The sequence below is a fragment of the Corapipo altera genome, unplaced genomic scaffold (genome assembly GCF_003945725.1).
Source record: "Corapipo altera isolate COAL_440 unplaced genomic scaffold, ASM394572v1 150, whole genome shotgun sequence".
Lineage (NCBI taxonomy): Eukaryota > Metazoa > Chordata > Aves > Passeriformes > Pipridae > Corapipo > Corapipo altera.
Genome location: NW_020884941.1, coordinates 3,361,881 through 3,379,848, shown reverse-complemented (window position 1 = coordinate 3,379,848; position 17,968 = coordinate 3,361,881). Strand labels below are relative to the sequence as shown.

Below are 17,968 nucleotides of genomic sequence, written 5' to 3'. Positions count from 1 at the left end.
ATCTTTGTTTCCATAACAGAATATCCCCAAGTAATGGGGTATCCAGGAACTCACTCCAAGTCTGAAGCAGCACTGAAGTCCAGTATTTGTTGTGATGTGATGACCCCTGACAATCACTCTTATTGTCACTTTGGTTTTGCCCTTCTGCAACCCCGTTATTGCTACAAGATTTAAAAGCTTTTGGTAGTTTGCCAAGATTTTCTGGTGGCACTTGTAGCACTGATTACTTCCCACCCTTCCAAGAGGAAAGATCTCACACTATTCAGGTATCACACTAGTTCAATCAGCTTCTAAACTAATGTTAAGCAATATGGTAGTCAGGAACCAATTATTTTAAGGCCTCATGCAGGAAGGATTTACTATGCCTTATCTTTCTCAACTGTAGCTCCTGGCATTAGTTCAACTACTGCAGGATCTTGGACCAATGTCATCTTCAATACTTCTTGTTATCTCGTTATTATTTTTTTCTTTTGCTGTGGCAAACCAATCTCTGTTCTCTTCATCCTCTTCTAAAGCATATAATAAAAGAATGAAAAAATTGCCCATTTCCCAGGCTGGTGTAACTTCACTGATATTGTAGTAGTACTATAGGATCTAATTAAGCTTTCTAGCTTTCAGCCTCCACATCACTGTTAATAAAACTGAGACAGCAGTTAAAAAAGTTCTGACAAGGATTTATTAATTTATAGTTGAGAACAAATGTGTCTGACAGTGGAACGATGAGATTGCCACACTCTGTACAGAGAGGTTTTTTTCTAGAAATCTTCTTTCTACTGCATTGACAGAACTTGCAGTATAGAAGTTCAGGAGTGGGTGTCAGTTCACAGACTCTCTCCCAGTTACAAGGATGGCTGCATGCCCAGATGAGATGAAGGTTCAGACTTTCTTGCTACTGTTCCTGTTTCTGTATGTTCAATCTTGCTGAAAAACCAATGAAGCTGTCAGACACCTGGCACAGGAGAGGGACACCAGGTGTCACCTCCCTGTGTTAAGCTGGCTGGGAAGTTTTATTACCAAAAAGAAAAGGAAAAATAAAATCTCAAAAAGCGATTTCAAGCTAAAAGCTGGAAGGAAAGAAGCTAGTCAAGCTGAGCCTTCTGTGCCTTTTTTTCTGTCCATGCCGAAGGTTGAGAAAAGCCTCCTTCAAAGGCAAAAAAACCTCTATACAACTGGGGGGAAATGGCAGTTCTGTGGTTACTTTAAAAATGCTGCTTTCTGGCAGGTGGGCAGGTACTGCCTGTAAGTGCATTTTTGTGCAGAACACTTGCAGATGGGTAGATACTGATTGTGAATGGCATTTTGTGCGCAACACTTATATTTAAAACCTTTAAATACTGAGTTACGTATATAAGAAAGACATATAAAATCTCTTTAAGTATTTTCTCCAACCCTTAAATTCCTCATCCACTGGCAAAAAAATAAATATTAAAGTTTTCTAATCTTCACTTGAATTGTCAAATTCCTCCCAGTCTGATACGCTCATAACTTCTGACGGAAAGTCAAGGTGATGCTTCATTCGGTCTGCGTGCCATTCTGAGAGCCATTTCTCTGTCTCCATTAAAATAGCCCTGGGCAACGTGAGGACACAGGCAGCCATCCCAGAAATATCATCCTCCAGCTGGGGTCCTTCCTCCCAACAGTCTCTCTCTGCATCGTAGATGTGGACATAGTCCATGCGGATTCCTCTGTTGTGGGATCTGCCTCCCAAGACATAAATCCTGTTGTCTAGGACTGCAATGCCTGGCTCTCCATGTCCTGCAGGAAGTGGACATACATTTGTCCACTGATCAGTGCTTGGCTTATAGCAGGCAACCTGCAAAAAAAAAAAAAAGGAAAGAGATTAGCCAAAACTGAATTTATATCCTAGTGACAGAGCCTGGCCATATGGCAAACTATTTAGGAAGAATATCATCCATCTTTTGACAGTGTGTTGATAGTGGAGAGAGCATATCACTGTGTAGTAGAAGTATAGTACTCAGCAGAAGATTGTGCATAATTGCCACATAGCTTTGAATCACAAGTTCTGACCCTGCTGCTGGAGTAACAGCTGTATGTCATTCCAAAAATGCACACAAAAGTGAAAGAGCTGGAGACGTGTTAATATAAGGTCAGACATAATGCATCTGTTAGGGTAAGAAAAGAAATATGCTGAAACATACAAATATAACAAACCTGCTAAGCTGTCTCTGCACCACACATTGGAGAGTTTTAGATTTCATTGGGTACCTACTTGGATAACTGCTTTCACTTGTAAGCACCTTTTTATCATTCAGACACACTCTTCAGCTAGATTTAATTCTGCCATTTCCATTGCCTGTGTAAGAGCAATTACTTTTTGTGTCTTCTTTTCAAGCAGTTCTAGAAGCTGTAATAAGATTCAAGAGAATTCTCTCCAGACATCACTTATCATCAGGTACTGTACATTCAATGGCCATCCAACATATCCTTAACAGCTCTGTCCTGCAATTACACACTGGTAATTCAGAAGTCCTCAACTTAGAAAAAATGCTTGTGAGAAGACAACACTAAGTCCATTTAGTTGATATGCTACTTACTAGGTATGTGCATGCCAATGAATGTTTTCCATCAAAAACATTTTAAAATTGATAAGAATTCCAAGTGCTGGAGCTTTAATGCTTTGTGGTTGAGACAATGTGTTCAAGGCAAACAGCAAATTGCAAGCTGTGCAGTTGAGTGGGGGAGAGCTGGTGCAGCAGCCACTGCTGGGCAGATAGTTTTATTTGCACACTTAGTAGGAGAAAGGCATTACAGCAGCGTGCCAGCACCCAGAAGAGAGACTCCACCAAGGAAGACACAGGTATGACATGCTCTCACCTGGTGAACATCCCTTCTGTAGCCGGAATCATTGTTGCTCCCCCCGATCACGTAGAGCTTCCCCAGCAGTGCAGCCATCCCGTGCCAAGCTCGTCTCACTGGGCCATCTGCTAAAACCTCCCAGCGGTCAGTCCTTGGGTCGTAACACTGCAGCTCCTTCAAATAGTCCTCTCCTCTCCTCCCACAGGTGATGTACATCTTCCCATCCAGCGCCGCTCCCGCGTGGGCGTAAACCTGCATCACCACGAGGGAAAACAAGAGGTGGAGGTCTGGATTTACGTATTTCTCCAAGTTTCAAGGTATGGAATAGACATTAAGGGAGTGACATTATTCATGAATTATTCAGAGATCAAAATCTGAAAGGATTTTCTTATAGACAATTCTTTCTAAGTGATTATAAGTTTCTATAAGATCATAAGAATTTCGGAATGAAATACACTAGAATTTCTAAAATTTCCAGAACTGCAGTGGTCTCCTTCATTAGTGTTCCTCGATTAGAAGATCATTCATACCATAAACTTTCTCCCTAGTCTACTTGGAAGCCTTTCTGTTGGTGATTTTTCTTATACAAGCAGTGTTATCAGGAATGCAAGTTATTCTACTTAGTAGCACTCAATTGAATCTTCAGGCTTTTTATATTTTCAGCACTGATACAACATTTATTATTTGTGACCTCATGCAAGCTGTTTATCCTCCTCTGCCTCTGCGTCCCTTTTGTAAAATGCAGTAATATTTATATTTTTAAGGTGTCCCAAGATTCTCAGTTATGAGGCATTATTTGTGCTGGTCACTTGGCCCAAGAATTTTAAAATTTGTTGTAGAAATCAGCATAGTTTCTTGGAAGATTACTCAGTATTTTAATTTTCATCCCTAACCAAGATTCATCAAGCAGTTGTCTCTATTTATCTTGCTTCTTCGCAGCACTTTTAACCTGAAAATGGAAATTCTTGTGGTTTTTAGCAGCATTAGAATTTAGAACTCATTTTACTCATAATCCCAATTCCAGAACTTGTTACCCAATCTCACTTCTGTGTCCAGGAACTAGGAAGTTTATAAGTTCCTTCTTACTGGGGAATTATCTCTTCTGATCAGGAGTAAATCATGTTGTCAGGACTGTAAGTGAGAAACTTGCACTACTGTGGCTCATAGTTTACCTGCCCAGGAGAATGGGAATTTCCTTCATGTTACGTATTCAATTTTAAATACTTTTAAGGATTAACACAATAAGGGTGCAGGCAAAACCAACAAAAAACCACGAAAAATAAGCATTTAAGATGAAAATGTAATTTACATATATTGTTATTTTCTTATAATTAATTTATCCCATACACAGAGGCTACTGTTTTCCATCTGAACATCAGCAAATTTAAAGTTACACATGAGAAAAACTAATCTAAAAAGATTAAATCAGGAAGGGGAACTGTAGTAGTGTGTGTGTGGCTAATGCACTCCTTACCTCCTTCTTCAGAGGTGTCACATATTCCCAAGTGTTGCTTTTAGGGTCATACCTCTCCACTTCCCTCAGGTCTTCATGGTAATCTCGGCCTGCCACAGCATATATATAGTTGTCCACAACACAGACACTGAGGTCAGCGTGCTCTTGCTGCAGGGACTGGATCTGGAACCATCTGTTGTGCCGTGGGTCGTACCTTGTAAAAGAATGAGATCAAAGAAAGTTATCTGTACAGCCATGGAATCATTGCTGGAATACCAGACAGCACCACAGATGTGGGTTACTGCTCTGTCTTCGGCTGAGATTGAGCTCAGCTGTAAGCAAAGTGAAATCTGGCATTGTCAACATTTTATTATTAGCAATGTTGTTTTATGCTATTTTTAGAAGATGTATTTTAGCTGACATAATCATGCTATAAAAGCCTATGTTTTCCATTATCTTATACACTGCTGTCAGGTTACATATCAAAGTCTCTGTTTGCACAGAGCCATTCTACAAGGTAAAATAGTCTAAAAATAGCACAAAGACTAAATCTGGATCCTCAAGAGTACAAGAAGGGCATAAATATGTAGTGGGTTCTTTGATTCTTTTCCCCAAATGTCTGCTGCTCAAAGTGAACCTCATGATTCACTTTTAGATCAAACTAACTCATCTGCTAATTTTAGTTACAAAAAAACCTCTTTGTGAAGTGAAACTATGCATGCCATAAAATAAGAGCAACTCAGCTAAAACTGGTAAAAATGACCACAATATAAAGACAACAGGGTTTATATCTGTTTCTGCAATATAATAGGCATGAAGGTCTAAATCTGATCCTTCCTCCTGCTCTTTTCCCTGTCACAGAATAACTACTATAAAAGGACCCTGGAATGTTGCTACTGTGCACACTGATTCTTGAAAATCTATTGGTAATAGAATTTTACTTAAAACCCCTGTTTGGTTGCTATATCCCTTTGCACTAGGACAAAAACTACACAAAGAGGATTTCCAGAAAATCCTAGTTCAAGAGCATCTAGACAACCCAGAGTTCTAGGTTCATAAGTGGTTCCCACACCCTTATTCCTTCCCCCCTCCAAAAGGCAGAAAGTTGCACATGTAATTCTCTTGAATGAGTAGCTGTTTCTACCCTGCCAGGCTTGGCTTTGTCTCATAAGCACTGCTGGATGCTTTCTGTTACTACGAGGCTCATTTCTTGTGTTTTCTTTCAGTGAGGCTCCTGCTCAGTTCCTAATCTTTTGGCCAGCAAGGGTACTGACTGTGCTATTGGCTTATTGACTTAGAAACAGGCAACAGGGTGGCAATAAAAATGATAGCAGGATTATCCTTATCTTACCTCCAACACCTTGACTCTGCTCGAAAACCACTTACATTGTTGTCTCCACCAATTAAATATACAAAGTTATTGAGAACAGCAATCCCTTGATTGGACATTCTGGGGGCTAGTGCAGCTGTAAAGTGCCTCCACTCTCCCAACAAGGGGTTCAGATACTTGGCTTGATCACTGAGGACAATGGATGGAGTAGAATGCATCCCTCCAAATCCCACTACACACTGGAACTCTGATCTCAGCTGCGTCTGGGAGCTCTGAAGCATTGGCTGAAGACATTCATTCTTGTGGTACATTAATGCATCTGCAACTGTATCTTTTAAAGGACATGGACTTAATTTGTCATGAAGCCTTTGCAGGATCTGGGGTTCCATCAGAGGAAAACGAACTGTCTCAAGTAGCTTAAGGGGCTCCATCAGGGAGACCTGATCTGCCTCCAGTTGTTCTGGAGAATAATGATAAAAAAGTGCTCCATCATAAACTTCAAACTCATAGTTAACCTCCAAACGGTTGCTGCTGAGAAGGGAGTAGACCTTCTGCAAGGGTAGCTGTCGGTACACTTGTGTCCTTGAGAAAGCTGTGAAGTTCTTCAAAATGTAGGAGTCCAGCTGATCACTCAAATGCCTCAAGTCATAGTGGTCAGCAAGTTTGTACACATCGAGGATGTTCTCTTCATCTACCCAGGACATGAGGAAATCACAACAGAACTTAATGACTTCTGGAATCTGCAAGAGAGAGAGATTTTTCATTTCAGACACCATCTGCCTCACGCTTGGGAGACACGGGACAGAAGCCTGGGATGACTGTAAGAAAATTCCTCAAGATGACTGCTCTCCTCACAGCCTGATCACCATGTTCACTGGTACCCTATTCACCTTTCTGCAGAGAAAAAGAACTCAAGGTGGGTACATAGAAGATCATAACACAGAACTTCTAGCCACACTGTATTGCAAGCACTCCGTATTTGTCCTTTCAGAGCCCTACAGGCATACTATATAACAGACTGTATCTGTAACAAATATATCACTCAAGAGCACAAGAAGCCATTGGAAAAGAAAATGAATATTCAGTACTGTCTTCTGAATACAACTTGAAGTTGTATCTGGCAGGAGGAATTACTGGCAAGTAAACAACTGCTGTCCCAGAGCCCCTCTGCTAACAAAGTGCTGCCAAGTGTGTAAAAACCAACCAAAGCAAGCACTCACAAAGTTTAAGTACCAAAGCCTTGTGCAGCAGTTAGCTGCAGGGGAAATAAGAGAAAAATACTTATCTTAGAGGCATGTGAACCCTGCACTTAGTTAGAAACTACAGTGGTAGGATTTCCTGTAGCGAGGGGTCAGGACAGGTTAGGAGCCTGTGGATTCAACTGGGGAAGACCTTGAGCAGTGCAATAGTTTCTGTCCTTTACCATAGGCCAGAGGTATTCTGTTCCAGGGAAGCTTTCATAAGCTTCAGTGAGAATGGAATGCTATATGAAATAGTCCCCTGACTAGATCTAACCAGATATCCATATTTTCTGTTTCTTTCATTGTTGCTTTTGTTTCTTGCCTTTTTTTAGTCACATCTCCCAGTATCTCACCTGAAGCTGACAGGCTGCAGCTAAGGTTTCCTGCACACTGTTCACACTGAGTTCCAGCTCAGAAGTGTAAATGAAGTTCAAGATTTTACACATTGCATTGTAGGAGATGCCATGAATATGAACTTCTTCTTGTTCCATCTCTCTCAGTCCTCCTGCAAACATTCCTCTGCAAAACAGACAATGGCACATGCTATGGCAGATTTGCATTGAAGCTATTTTCAGTTTGCTTATCTTATGTTGTCCTGGGAACATAAAAAATATTCGGAAAGATAAAAACCTAGCTAGACACTTCTATGGGATTACCTCTTCTCTAAGCTAATGATAAAAAGAGTACAGGCCTTCAGGACCTACCAAAGTAACTCTTCATTCTGCAGGAAAAGAGTAGGGGCCACCTAAAAGTTACAGTTCAGACCTGAAGGACTTAAATACAGACCCAGTACATATGGATAGTCAATGGTCAAAGGCAGATCCTTTGGGTGTGGAGGAAGAGTTAAAACAGAGGAACTTGGGACTGTAGGAATTTTTTCTAAGCTAGAGCAGTTCTTCCTCCAGTTAGAATTTCTCTGATTGCCTTTGATTTGTTTCTTTGCTCTATGGAAATAAAGTAATTTCAAGGAACTACTCATCAAATTGACTGGGGAATGCCTGGTTTAATGCACAGGCAGTCACACTATGGGCACATAATAGTGACCCACTTCCAGTGACTTTTTATGTATTATGAAACGATCACCACAATGGGCAAAGTCTTACAATGCTAAGGATATGTTAAAAGCCAGAGTGCACTTATGCAGAAGGCATCTGTTCAGATAGTCTCTCCTCTTTATAAACCTCCAAGTACCACAGGCAGTGAATTTAGTGGAGGTAATAAGCTCAGTGTGCAGGAACAAGAGCTTTATTTCTGTAGAGAAATAACAGAGAGATGAATAAAGCCATAGTTAGTATACTGAAACACAGTCAGCTCCATCTCATGGGTCTGATTTCAGATCCAGAAGCAGTGTGCCAAGACGGAAGATTTGGGGGCCGCAGGTTTGAGTAACATTCAGACACGTGGCCGTTACTGCCAGGCTGAGGGGTACCTGAAATAGTCACAGGATGCAGCCAGGAGGATGCGATGAGCCTCAATGGGTTTCTCCTCCACTACCAGAACTACATCAAAGAGGATGCTGCTGTCCCGGAGAGACACGAGGCCACTGAGCAGGGCCTGGGAGTGCTCGGCGCTGCGGTACGTGTTGCTGGTGCGCTGCTGGAGGGAGGGCTCGAGTTGAGCTTTGTGTGGCTGAGTCAGCTCCTGGTCCTCCGCCATCCCAGGCAAAAATGCTCAGCCACCAGCTGTAGCAGAATGAAATCTGTGAGACAACAGAATCAGCAAAGGTTTGTGGCTTTTGCTTTACAAATGATCCTCTGACCCCTGCCCGTCACAGAAAATAAATCAAAGCAACTCTTCAGTCAGTGGAGACACAGTTCTACCCTGAAGAAATGATTCTGAATTATGATACTGGAAATAGGCAGATGGACATCAGCACACCAAAGTGGCAGAACATGGTTTTTCAAACAAGTATTCTGGCTCTCGGGTTTTCAGTCCAAGAGCCAGAGTAGGTATCGCATGGGGATAATTTTTTTCTTAGCCAGAGTCTCACTTCCCAACCCACTACCAAACCCCCTTGTTTCTTTTGCATTTCTGCATCATTTATAATTAAAAAAACAGACTGAATTTTTGACAAATTCCAAATTATATCCTCAGAGAGCTTTGCTGCAATATAAACTGCACCTTCCATCTTTCTCTTGATATCTTACCACAGAGTCAGAGAGTTCTCCTCTCCCTGTTTTTGCTTTTTCCATTTTCTGTAGCTGAGCACATTTCTAACTGTAATTCTGTAAAATACTGTATGAAATACAGTATACTGTGAGTTTCTCTATCGTGACAACTTCAAGCTATTGTGCACAACTGCTCTCCACTTCCCCCGAGATTCCCTCCAGAAGGTATTTCCTCCAGCACAGGCACTGTAGAGGGCCATCCTGTACCTTTTTCTAGGGCTGCCACTGACAAAGTGGAAAGGTCCCCTACAGCACATGGGGAAACATCTGTAAAAAGCTGGCTGGAAGTGATTGTGTTTCGTGTCTACGGTTAAGCACTCAAAATCTCATGAGTCCTCTTCTACCATCCTGTAATTTACCCTTTCCATTGTCTTTGAAGATGTCAGAAGTTGTAGCAGTTACAGCTTATAGACTCTATCCAGTTGTCAGAGCACATTAAAAACCACCCCAAATTAGCAAAAGGAAGTAACAGAGCTGATATGGCTGCTTATCATATTTATAACAGCCTCTCCTCCAGCGGCCTGGGAAATAGCTTAGTGGCACAAGGGACAGTCACAAGGGATTATCAGCAGTCAGGGAAGCAAAAGCAAAACAAACCCAGCAAATCCAAACAAACACTGAAGAAATGGAACCATTGTTTAATTGTGCCAGCCACAGATAGCAAGTGCAGCATAGGAAATCTCTCAAAGTGATGCAGGTATTTGGTGTATGGGCAGTGAGGAAGGAGCTACCTGGATGACACCAAGAAATATGAAAATCCTTATTGCGCTGCCTGAGGGAAGTTAGCCTACACCGTCCAAAAAAACAGGTTAGCTAGCTAAGTGTTATTGCACAGTGAATGGGATGGAAAAATCCCTTAAAAAGTGTATTAATGCCTGTCTGCTCTTTGCCAGCAAAACCAAGACAGCAGCTCAGAACAGGAGCTCCGGTGAGACATCCTTCTGGAGAGCACTCAGGTCAATTATACAGGGGAAACTATCCATCATCAGCTGAAGAGATGAGTAATGGATTATTTTTCATGACAGGTTGATGCTTTTCCTAGAAATAAAATGAAAGCAGACAAAACATTACAGTATCATTTGATTTGCTCCTGGGGACTACTAAGAGTGATGGATTGAAGCAAGGGAGATAATACAGTAAGAAAGGCAACTGAAACAGTGAGTGTAACAAGATGGTGATCAGTAATTTCTCATTTCACCAGAAGGGAATAAATGCAGCAAAACCAAAGTAAGGTGAGATATGGTTCAAATGAGGAACTGATTCAGATTGACTCTCTTAATGAAGTTTAATGTGGTTAATGCTCCAAAACAGGTTACATCTTTTCCTCTTCTTAGAGAGCTGTACCAAAAGAAGTCTCTATGAGAGTAAAATCATTGTATCAAAAAGCAGAAGTGAAAGTAACAAACGAACTGTTTTTCTGAATTCAAAGAATTTTCATGAGCAGGGGAAACGTCAGGACCTTTGATACAATCTTACAGTGTGTCATACAGTGTAGTCATTGGTGGAGGAGAGGCTGGGGAGAGATGAGAGAGAATAAAACTACATGGGCCACTGAACCCCCGCAGCAAGAGTTAGCAAGAAATGTATTGTAGGGGAAGCACTTTCCAGAGAGAGAGAGATACATGCAGGGTAGGGGGAGAAACCTGTATAATCATGCCAAGCTTTTATTTATCTACTTTTAATTAATATGACTGTAGACAGTTACTATTCAGAATATTCTGTATCCAAATAATCTTTAAGTGTGACAGAAAGGGGATGAAGCTCACAGCAAGTAAAGCCCCAGAAGGGACCCTATCTTAAAAATATGGTAACTGGAACCAGGAAGATCAAATGGTATTATGAAAGAGAGTAAATAAAATAAATAAATACAAAAAAAGAAGATAATTCAGGGATTCTGTAGCCTATAGGAGCATTAGTATCTGCACTGCATTTCAGTGAAAGTGAGGCTGTCTTGGAGATCTGCAGGGAGTTTATCTCACTGCTAGTTCTAGTAGATATGAACTCGAATTATACCACATCTGCCATCAGTAGCTGAACAAACCAGTCCTTCCAGCAGAGCTGTGGTAAGCCCAGTGTGGTCAAACACAGAGGCTGGCAGTGCAGCTGAATCATCCTCCACAGCTGATTTTTGGCCAGTCAACAGCTGAGCCTACAGATATTTGGTAGACTCTACTTGCTGAATTTTGTCAGTCCCTACTTCCTGTTCTCAAGTTCTGCCCCTGGGTTGCACCTTGGCTGGCCCTGGTGAGCTGGATGTCCCTCAGGGTGGTCACTCATGCATCTACATCAACTCAAGAGCTGTCTTGTGTGTCTGGAGCACAGAGACACTACGATATGGAAACCCACCACTCTCTATAGCTACCCATGAGTATTTTGCCATCCACAGTTATTTGCCACTGACCAGTTTTGGATGTATAGGTCAAATGCCAATGGTGCTGTGGAAAAAATGTTGCAAACTACTGAGTGGGTACAGTATATGTGGTCTAAAAGTTGCCAGAACTCATAAGCTCTTTTTGTACATGGATATGTGAAGTTTCTTAATCACACTGTGGCTATTCAGTGAACTTCTGTGCTGTTTCATGTACTCCCCTACTGTCCTAATCTGGGCTCCAAGGCTCATAAATAAGTATACCTGTCTATTGTCATAGTTTTAACCAGTGGTAACTCCAGTCATTTTAACAAACTGCTCCCAAGCTATCAAATTAAAGGTGAGCATGTGTGGTATTAGTCTGTGGTGTCTGACTGACATAGGTGGTTAAGTCCTCATTGAGCCACAAGCCAAGAAAAGCTTCTTAACTCCAATCTAGGTAGTTTTAGGAGCTGGTAGAAAAGAGCTGGAAAACAAAGAAGGGTAGAGGACCATCAAGTGGCTGTGGGGGATGACCAGTAAGATTCACTCAGCTGAGTGTGCTCAGCTCTGTAAAAGCTGCACAAGGAGCAGTTGGGTTGGGTGAGTTACAAAGAGCAGCTGCTGAAGCAGGGTTAGGGGGTTGTGTTGTGGGCTTCTTTGAAAGAGAAGGGGGCTGTTTTTGGTGTTTGAGTTTTCTGGATTAAATGCAGTGTGCTTGGTGAGCTGATATTTCTCTCAGTATAGTTCTAAATGCTGACTACAAATTTTCTGGGGAGGGATACTGCTGTTAGCACAGCAGCTTGCTTCTCAAACTGTGTGGTCTAACCATCATCTGTGTGCTTTGTGCCTTTGTTACTGTCTAAAACTCTGGCAGTCCAAACAGTGGAAATGTGCTCTTTCATGTGTGATGTACCAGCTGGGTGGGGGGAATGACAGTAAAGGTATCTAGGAACTCTTATGCACTGTCAGTGTCCACCAGTGTTAAAAATTAAAGGAAATGTATTGAATACACCATATATTTTGAGCCCAAAATAATTTAACCCTACCTCCTCAAATTTAGGTTTTTTTGCTTAATCTTTATTAAAACAAACAAACATGCAAAATACCTAAATGTAATGCAAGCAGGACAGTTCAGAATGGAGAGAGAACAGGTTGGTTCCCTCTATCCTGAGCCTCTCTACTGTCAGCTTTTTGCTTGTAAGGATATTTGTGAGGCCTCTCTGCTCTCTTACTTCTCTTATTAACAAACTATAGCTCTGTGACTGAGCCAAGTTCCCAGAAATCTGAGTAATGTGTTTTCTTTCCCCTCTCCTCTTGTGCAAGTTTCTTAGTACTGGTCAGCTGTTAACAGTGGGATTCAGTGGCTAAGTACTGCAGGACTAACCCTAGGATGGAAAAGATGAGGAATTCCTTGGGTTCACTGGGCTTCTTCAACAGTAGTAAAGAACAAGTGTTGTCTCATGTGCTGTGGGATGCTGTCTCCAGAAACAGGGGAAGGCAAGTCCTTGTTCCAACCACTTTGAAACTGCAGAGAAAATCAGACTAGACATTTTCTCTGTTGACTGCACAAGGTATTTGAGCCTGCAGTTATGTTGGTCTGCATTTGTCTGTTGGAGGACATGGGTTTATGCAGGGATTAACTTTAAGGTATTACAATTGAGTGCCCAGTACATAAAGAGGAAGGAGGCAAATGAGGTCAGTAATTGTATTTGCACTTTTACAGACAAGTGTAGGAAGACTTTCATTGTTTGGTCACTTTGAATCAAGGAGTTAAAAAACCAAAAGAGACACAAAAATCCCCCATAAATAGCAAAACCCTCAGGGGTACCTAGAAACATAAAACTGCTCTTTTTCAGTAGACTGAAATTTTCTGTATTCTGTGTCTGGATTCCATTTAGGAATGAAGAGAAGGCAGCCATGCCTTGCAATGGAGGGACCATGAAGGAACTCTAGTACTTCCTTCTATTTCCTGTATTATATATAAAGTGCACTGTCTCACTAGTGGTCTCTGGTAATAAGCTGTGGACACAGTGGAAGCTACAGTATCTCAGTGACTTGTTGGTAGCTCTGTGGGATTGTCTTGTAGTCAAACTCCATTTCCACAACATGCTTCTGCAGACTACTGGCATTAAAAAAAGTAGAAGGCTTTTGATTATTAAATAGAAATAACTCCTTAACTGCCCATGAAAAGAGTTGTGGGTAATTTTTTAAAAACAAAATCCCCTCTCTGATTAACAATAGAATACTTGCTTTCACAACAAAGGTATGAGGCTTATGACTGAGGAATTTGGCATTGGGCAGGAGGAATTTAGGGAATTGATTGTAGCTTGATCATTCAAATGGCAAAATGGTGAGAAACTGGTATGCTGGCTTGCTCTTGTGCTCACTGAAAATCTGCTTCTTTTAAGAACAAAAGGTATAGGAATGGAGTAGCTCAGCTAGAAGCGTGGAGGGGAAAAGTTAATGGCATGGCAAAATTCAGTCTGTCCTACCTGAATGTTTAAGTGCAGAGCAGTTGTTACACCACAGAGTTTCTGTGCTGCCATTATAGCTAACACAGCTTTTATTTTCTGGTGAGACATAGTCTGTGCACTGATGCTGTGCTTTAAACTCAGTGTAGATAATCCAGAGTGCTGAAGTCTGATATTGGTGTTACATGGTATGATACACACCCAGCCAAGTATTCACCCCTTCTATGACCAGCATCCAGGTCACAGAGTGATGCTCCTATTGTGTGGTGCATGTGTGGGTTTGGGGGTGGTTTTCTGGTAAAGTTGTGCTGACGGCCTCGATTCTCTACTGTAGAGAAATGGCTGGATGCAGGAAGGATTATCCAAGTTAGTTTCTATGGAAACTTGAGACATTTTTGTATTCAAGAGCTCGTGGCTGTCAGTTACATCTCTACAAAGAGGTGTTTTACGCAGATAGTGATATTTTCTTGTGCATCAGCTGTGCCCAAAATAAACCAGAGCTTGCTGGTGTCGGGTATCCAAATCTGTTTAGCTTGCTGCCATATGGACAGGTGGCTCAAGCTTGGTGGGGGTCCCATGCTTTCTTAAAATTGTGGAATAAATTAGACTGGAAAGAAACTTAGGAGTTCTCTAGTCCAATCTGTGCTCAAAGCAGGGAAACCTTCAAAATCAGGTCAGGATGTTGAGAGCCTTGTGGACTGCAAACTCTCCATCCCTGTCAATAATCAGAAATCTGACTGTTTAACCACCAGATTTGTTTTCTTTATCCATCTGATTTTTTTTCCCTACTATTTGTGACACTCACCTCTCACCCTTGGCACTGTGCACCACAGAGGAGAGTTTGGCTCTGTTTTCCTGCAGCCATTAGCTTAAAAAATGGCAACTGGCTCTGACCTTATCCTTTTCTTCCCTGTACTGTACAAACCCAGTGTTCTTGCCTTGCATGTGCTTGTATCTTCTTGTATGTGCTCCTGCCCCCTGTGGTTCCTCCACTGAACTCTCAGGTTTTTCTTTCAGTAAGAGCTCAAAGCTGGGCCTGGTGTATTCAAATTTTTTTGGCTTATAAGTACTGAATAGAGTGGGAAATAATAATTTCACATGACCTACTGGCTGTGCTCTTGCTAACACAGCCTAGTGCAAAGCTGGGCCCTGTTGGAAGAATCATATTCAACTTGCTGCTCCTCAGGAGCCCCAGGTTCTCTTCTTTCAAAGCTGAATTCTAGCCAGGCTTGTCTCCAGTATATGGAGTTACTCTGACCCAGGTGCATGACTTTGCTTTTGATATTGAAATTTATGTAGTTCTTCTTGGTCCACTCTCAAAGTCTGCTGATGCCCCTCAGTTGTAGCTCTGTCCTCTTTCTTGCAGGCCATATTCATCATAGCTTTTTCCTAACACAGAACAACCAGTGTGTTGTGCTGGTTGTGATCCAAATACATTAGGGCCCTTAAAAGTCGTAGTGCACTGGAGGAAATTTAATATCTGTGCCCTAAGGCTTCCCACATCTTCATTTCTCCCTAGGGAGTAACAAGGGTTAGGATCTAAAGCAGGCTTCAGCTGAAAGCCTGACAAGATAATATGCAAGATTAGAGCAAAATGCTGGTTATGCTGAGTCTGAGGGGTTGCAGATGCAAAGAGGCAGAACCTGGCTATGTACCACATTTTAACGGGGCAGGGGTCACACAAACAGATCAGCTAGGCAGGGAGTGTGCAGAAAGGGGAGGCAGCTGGGTGCCTGCCAGAACAGCTCAGAAAACAAATGTGATGGCACAATCAATGTAAAATGAAGAGCAAAACTATTGTTTGTTCTAACTGGAGTGCAAATAGTGGAATAATTCACCAACTACATGATAATTTGTAATGGGCACTTGTGAGACTGTTTGGTACACAGACGATGATTGAGTTCACAATTATGTGTAGACAAGACTTAAGCCAGTTTCATGCATTTGAAGAAAAATGGAAGAGAAGGAGGGTGAAGGAAAGGCAGAAGCTTTGCTCAGTACTGCTTCTTTCAGAATTGTCCCTCTCTATGCATTCACAACTGCACAAAATAGATCTTCTTTCTGAAATATTTCATTTTAGGAACCTTCTACAACTACAACAAACAACCCAAACAACTCCTTTTGACCAAGATCCCCTGAAAAGGAAAGAAACGAGGCTAGCTGGTAGTACATCATATCTCAGCATTACTTTTAAATGCTCAAATGATGACACGCTTCCCCTGGTCTGTGCCCACCATCTTCCTTCACATCACTAATGGAAATATGCAATCACACACTCTGGGCTGAGTTTCTGAGCCATTTTCAGTTTCCAGCATTAGTAGTAGAGTTGGAGTGTGGGAGGAAACCAAAAGGTGTGACTTGGCAAACTGCTTTTGTGAACTACGCTGACTCACAAGTTTTGGCATTCACTCCTTTCAGAAAACACCTGGGGTTTTTTTGGTTTTGGGGTTTTTTTCCCCCCCCAAGCCTATTACGAGTTATTTCTAAGACATATCAAGATTAAAACATCTCATATTTAATGTGTATATGGCAAAACAACCATGAAACATATCTATATTTAAATATATGGATATTTTAAATGATTTTTCCCTAGCATAACCTGAAAAGTGGGAGTTTTCTAAGCTGAATGTTTTGCCTTACCCATAACAAGTTTGCAACTTACCCAAATTCATCGAGTTGTAATGTTTTCTGTTGTGCATTTTGGGAGGTGGCCTGTGGCCCAAGTGCTAACAAAAAGTGCCATAAGGAGAACAAAAATTAATACAGTGCTAAAATGCTTTCTCTTATGGCTTCAGCATAATTTGAACAGTTTGATTGTCTTTTACTCTGTTTTTTCTTTTTTTTTTCTTGTTCCTAATCTTGAAACAAGATTTATTTTGTCATCTAAGTCTTTCAATAGACATGTTCTGTTTTGGATGGAGCAGCTGCTTGTCTTTGAAGGAAGGACTGTTAACCAACAATATTTAGACAAGGTGTTTACCCTAAAAACAACTGGCCTACCAATAAAGTTCCATTTTTTTCCAGACTCAGGAGACAGTGTTTAGTGATATGTCCAGAGAGACCTGGGAAATCTCAGGAACATGTTCTTCTGACAGAATTGCTTTAATTATCCCAAGAATTCTTAGAAAGCCCCTCAGAAATCCTAAAGTCTTTTCCATAATAAGAACATTTTTTTTTTTAATGAGGCTTCTATGAGATTAAACTCTTTACTAAGTAACAACTACGTCAAAATTGACAGTTTATAAATTAGTCAGCAGTATATGTTCAATGACTTTTGAGAGACTCGGCTAGCTGGCAATGTTTCGAACCTGGTTTGTTGAACTGCTTAAATCAATCACGACTCTTTAATATTCTAAAAAGCAAGGAGGAAAAAACTTAGAAAGTAGTTACAAGTAGAACAATTAAGTGACCTGGAAGATAGCAAAGGCCTCTTCCAGCATGTTTCAGCTCTGATTTCTCTATCAAACAGATTTGTTTACGTTCTTCGCCACATTAATGCCGAGATCTGTGAGGTTCTACCCCCTAACTTTGACATTGCCCCATCAGGGACACCTGGGCTTGCACATCACTGAAAGGGGCAGCCTGGCTCTGGCTCTCCACCAACCCTGTGACGAGGAGGTGAAAGCCAGCTGGAACACAGTTATGCTCTTACTTTCTATTCCCGAGTTGCAAACGCCTCTGCAGGTCCCGAGCCCCGCTGTGGCCCCACCTGCTCACCCCCGGCAGGTGAGGCAGCCCGGGGCAAAGCCCCGCACAGGTACGCGGGGCCCGGCCTCGCCCAGCCGGCTCCTCGGGGGCTTGGTGCGGGCGGCAGGACCACGGCCAGGGGCTGCCGGGCCCGGGGTGAGGGGGGTGCTCGCCCTGCCCCGGCCCCGCCGCCGCCCCGGCCGTTGCCCCCGCACCCCTCCCGTTACCCCCCCGGGCACCCCCGCGGCGAGCGGGGCCGGGACAGGCTCCGGGGGGCTCGCTGGGCCCCCTGGGGGAACGCACAGGGGAGCCCTGCCCGGGGCCCCGCTCCCCCCGCAGCACCTACCGAGAGCGGCGGCGGCGCCTCCGCCTTCATGGGCCACCCGGAACCCGCCGGCCGAGGGAGGGGCGGCGGCGGCCGGAACCGGGGCGGGCGGTGGGGGCGGCCCCC

At 42.5% G+C, this 17,968-nt stretch overlaps 1 protein-coding gene across 3 annotated transcripts; it reads right to left on the bottom strand.

The window, feature by feature from the left end:
• Positions 1 to 653: 653 nt before the first annotated feature.
• On the bottom strand, positions 654 to 17,968 carry KLHL22 (kelch like family member 22). Of its 3 annotated transcripts, none has more exons than XM_027661718.1 (7): positions 17,864 to 17,968; positions 8,271 to 8,540; positions 7,195 to 7,360; positions 5,622 to 6,340; positions 4,292 to 4,484; positions 2,836 to 3,069; positions 654 to 1,813 (listed from the first exon to the last, which is right to left on the bottom strand). In XM_027661718.1, the coding sequence occupies exons 2-7, from the start codon at positions 8,495 to 8,497 to the stop codon at positions 1,436 to 1,438; spliced, it is 1,917 nt and encodes a 638-aa protein (XP_027517519.1). In that variant the 5' UTR covers positions 8,498 to 8,540; positions 17,864 to 17,968; the 3' UTR covers positions 654 to 1,435. The 3 variants fall into 3 exon arrangements, with proteins under 3 accessions (XP_027517519.1, XP_027517521.1, XP_027517522.1); XM_027661720.1 differs by having other exon boundaries at positions 8,271 to 8,523; positions 17,864 to 17,956; XM_027661721.1 differs by lacking the exon at positions 17,864 to 17,968 and adding an exon at positions 7,945 to 8,092 and having other exon boundaries at positions 8,271 to 8,373.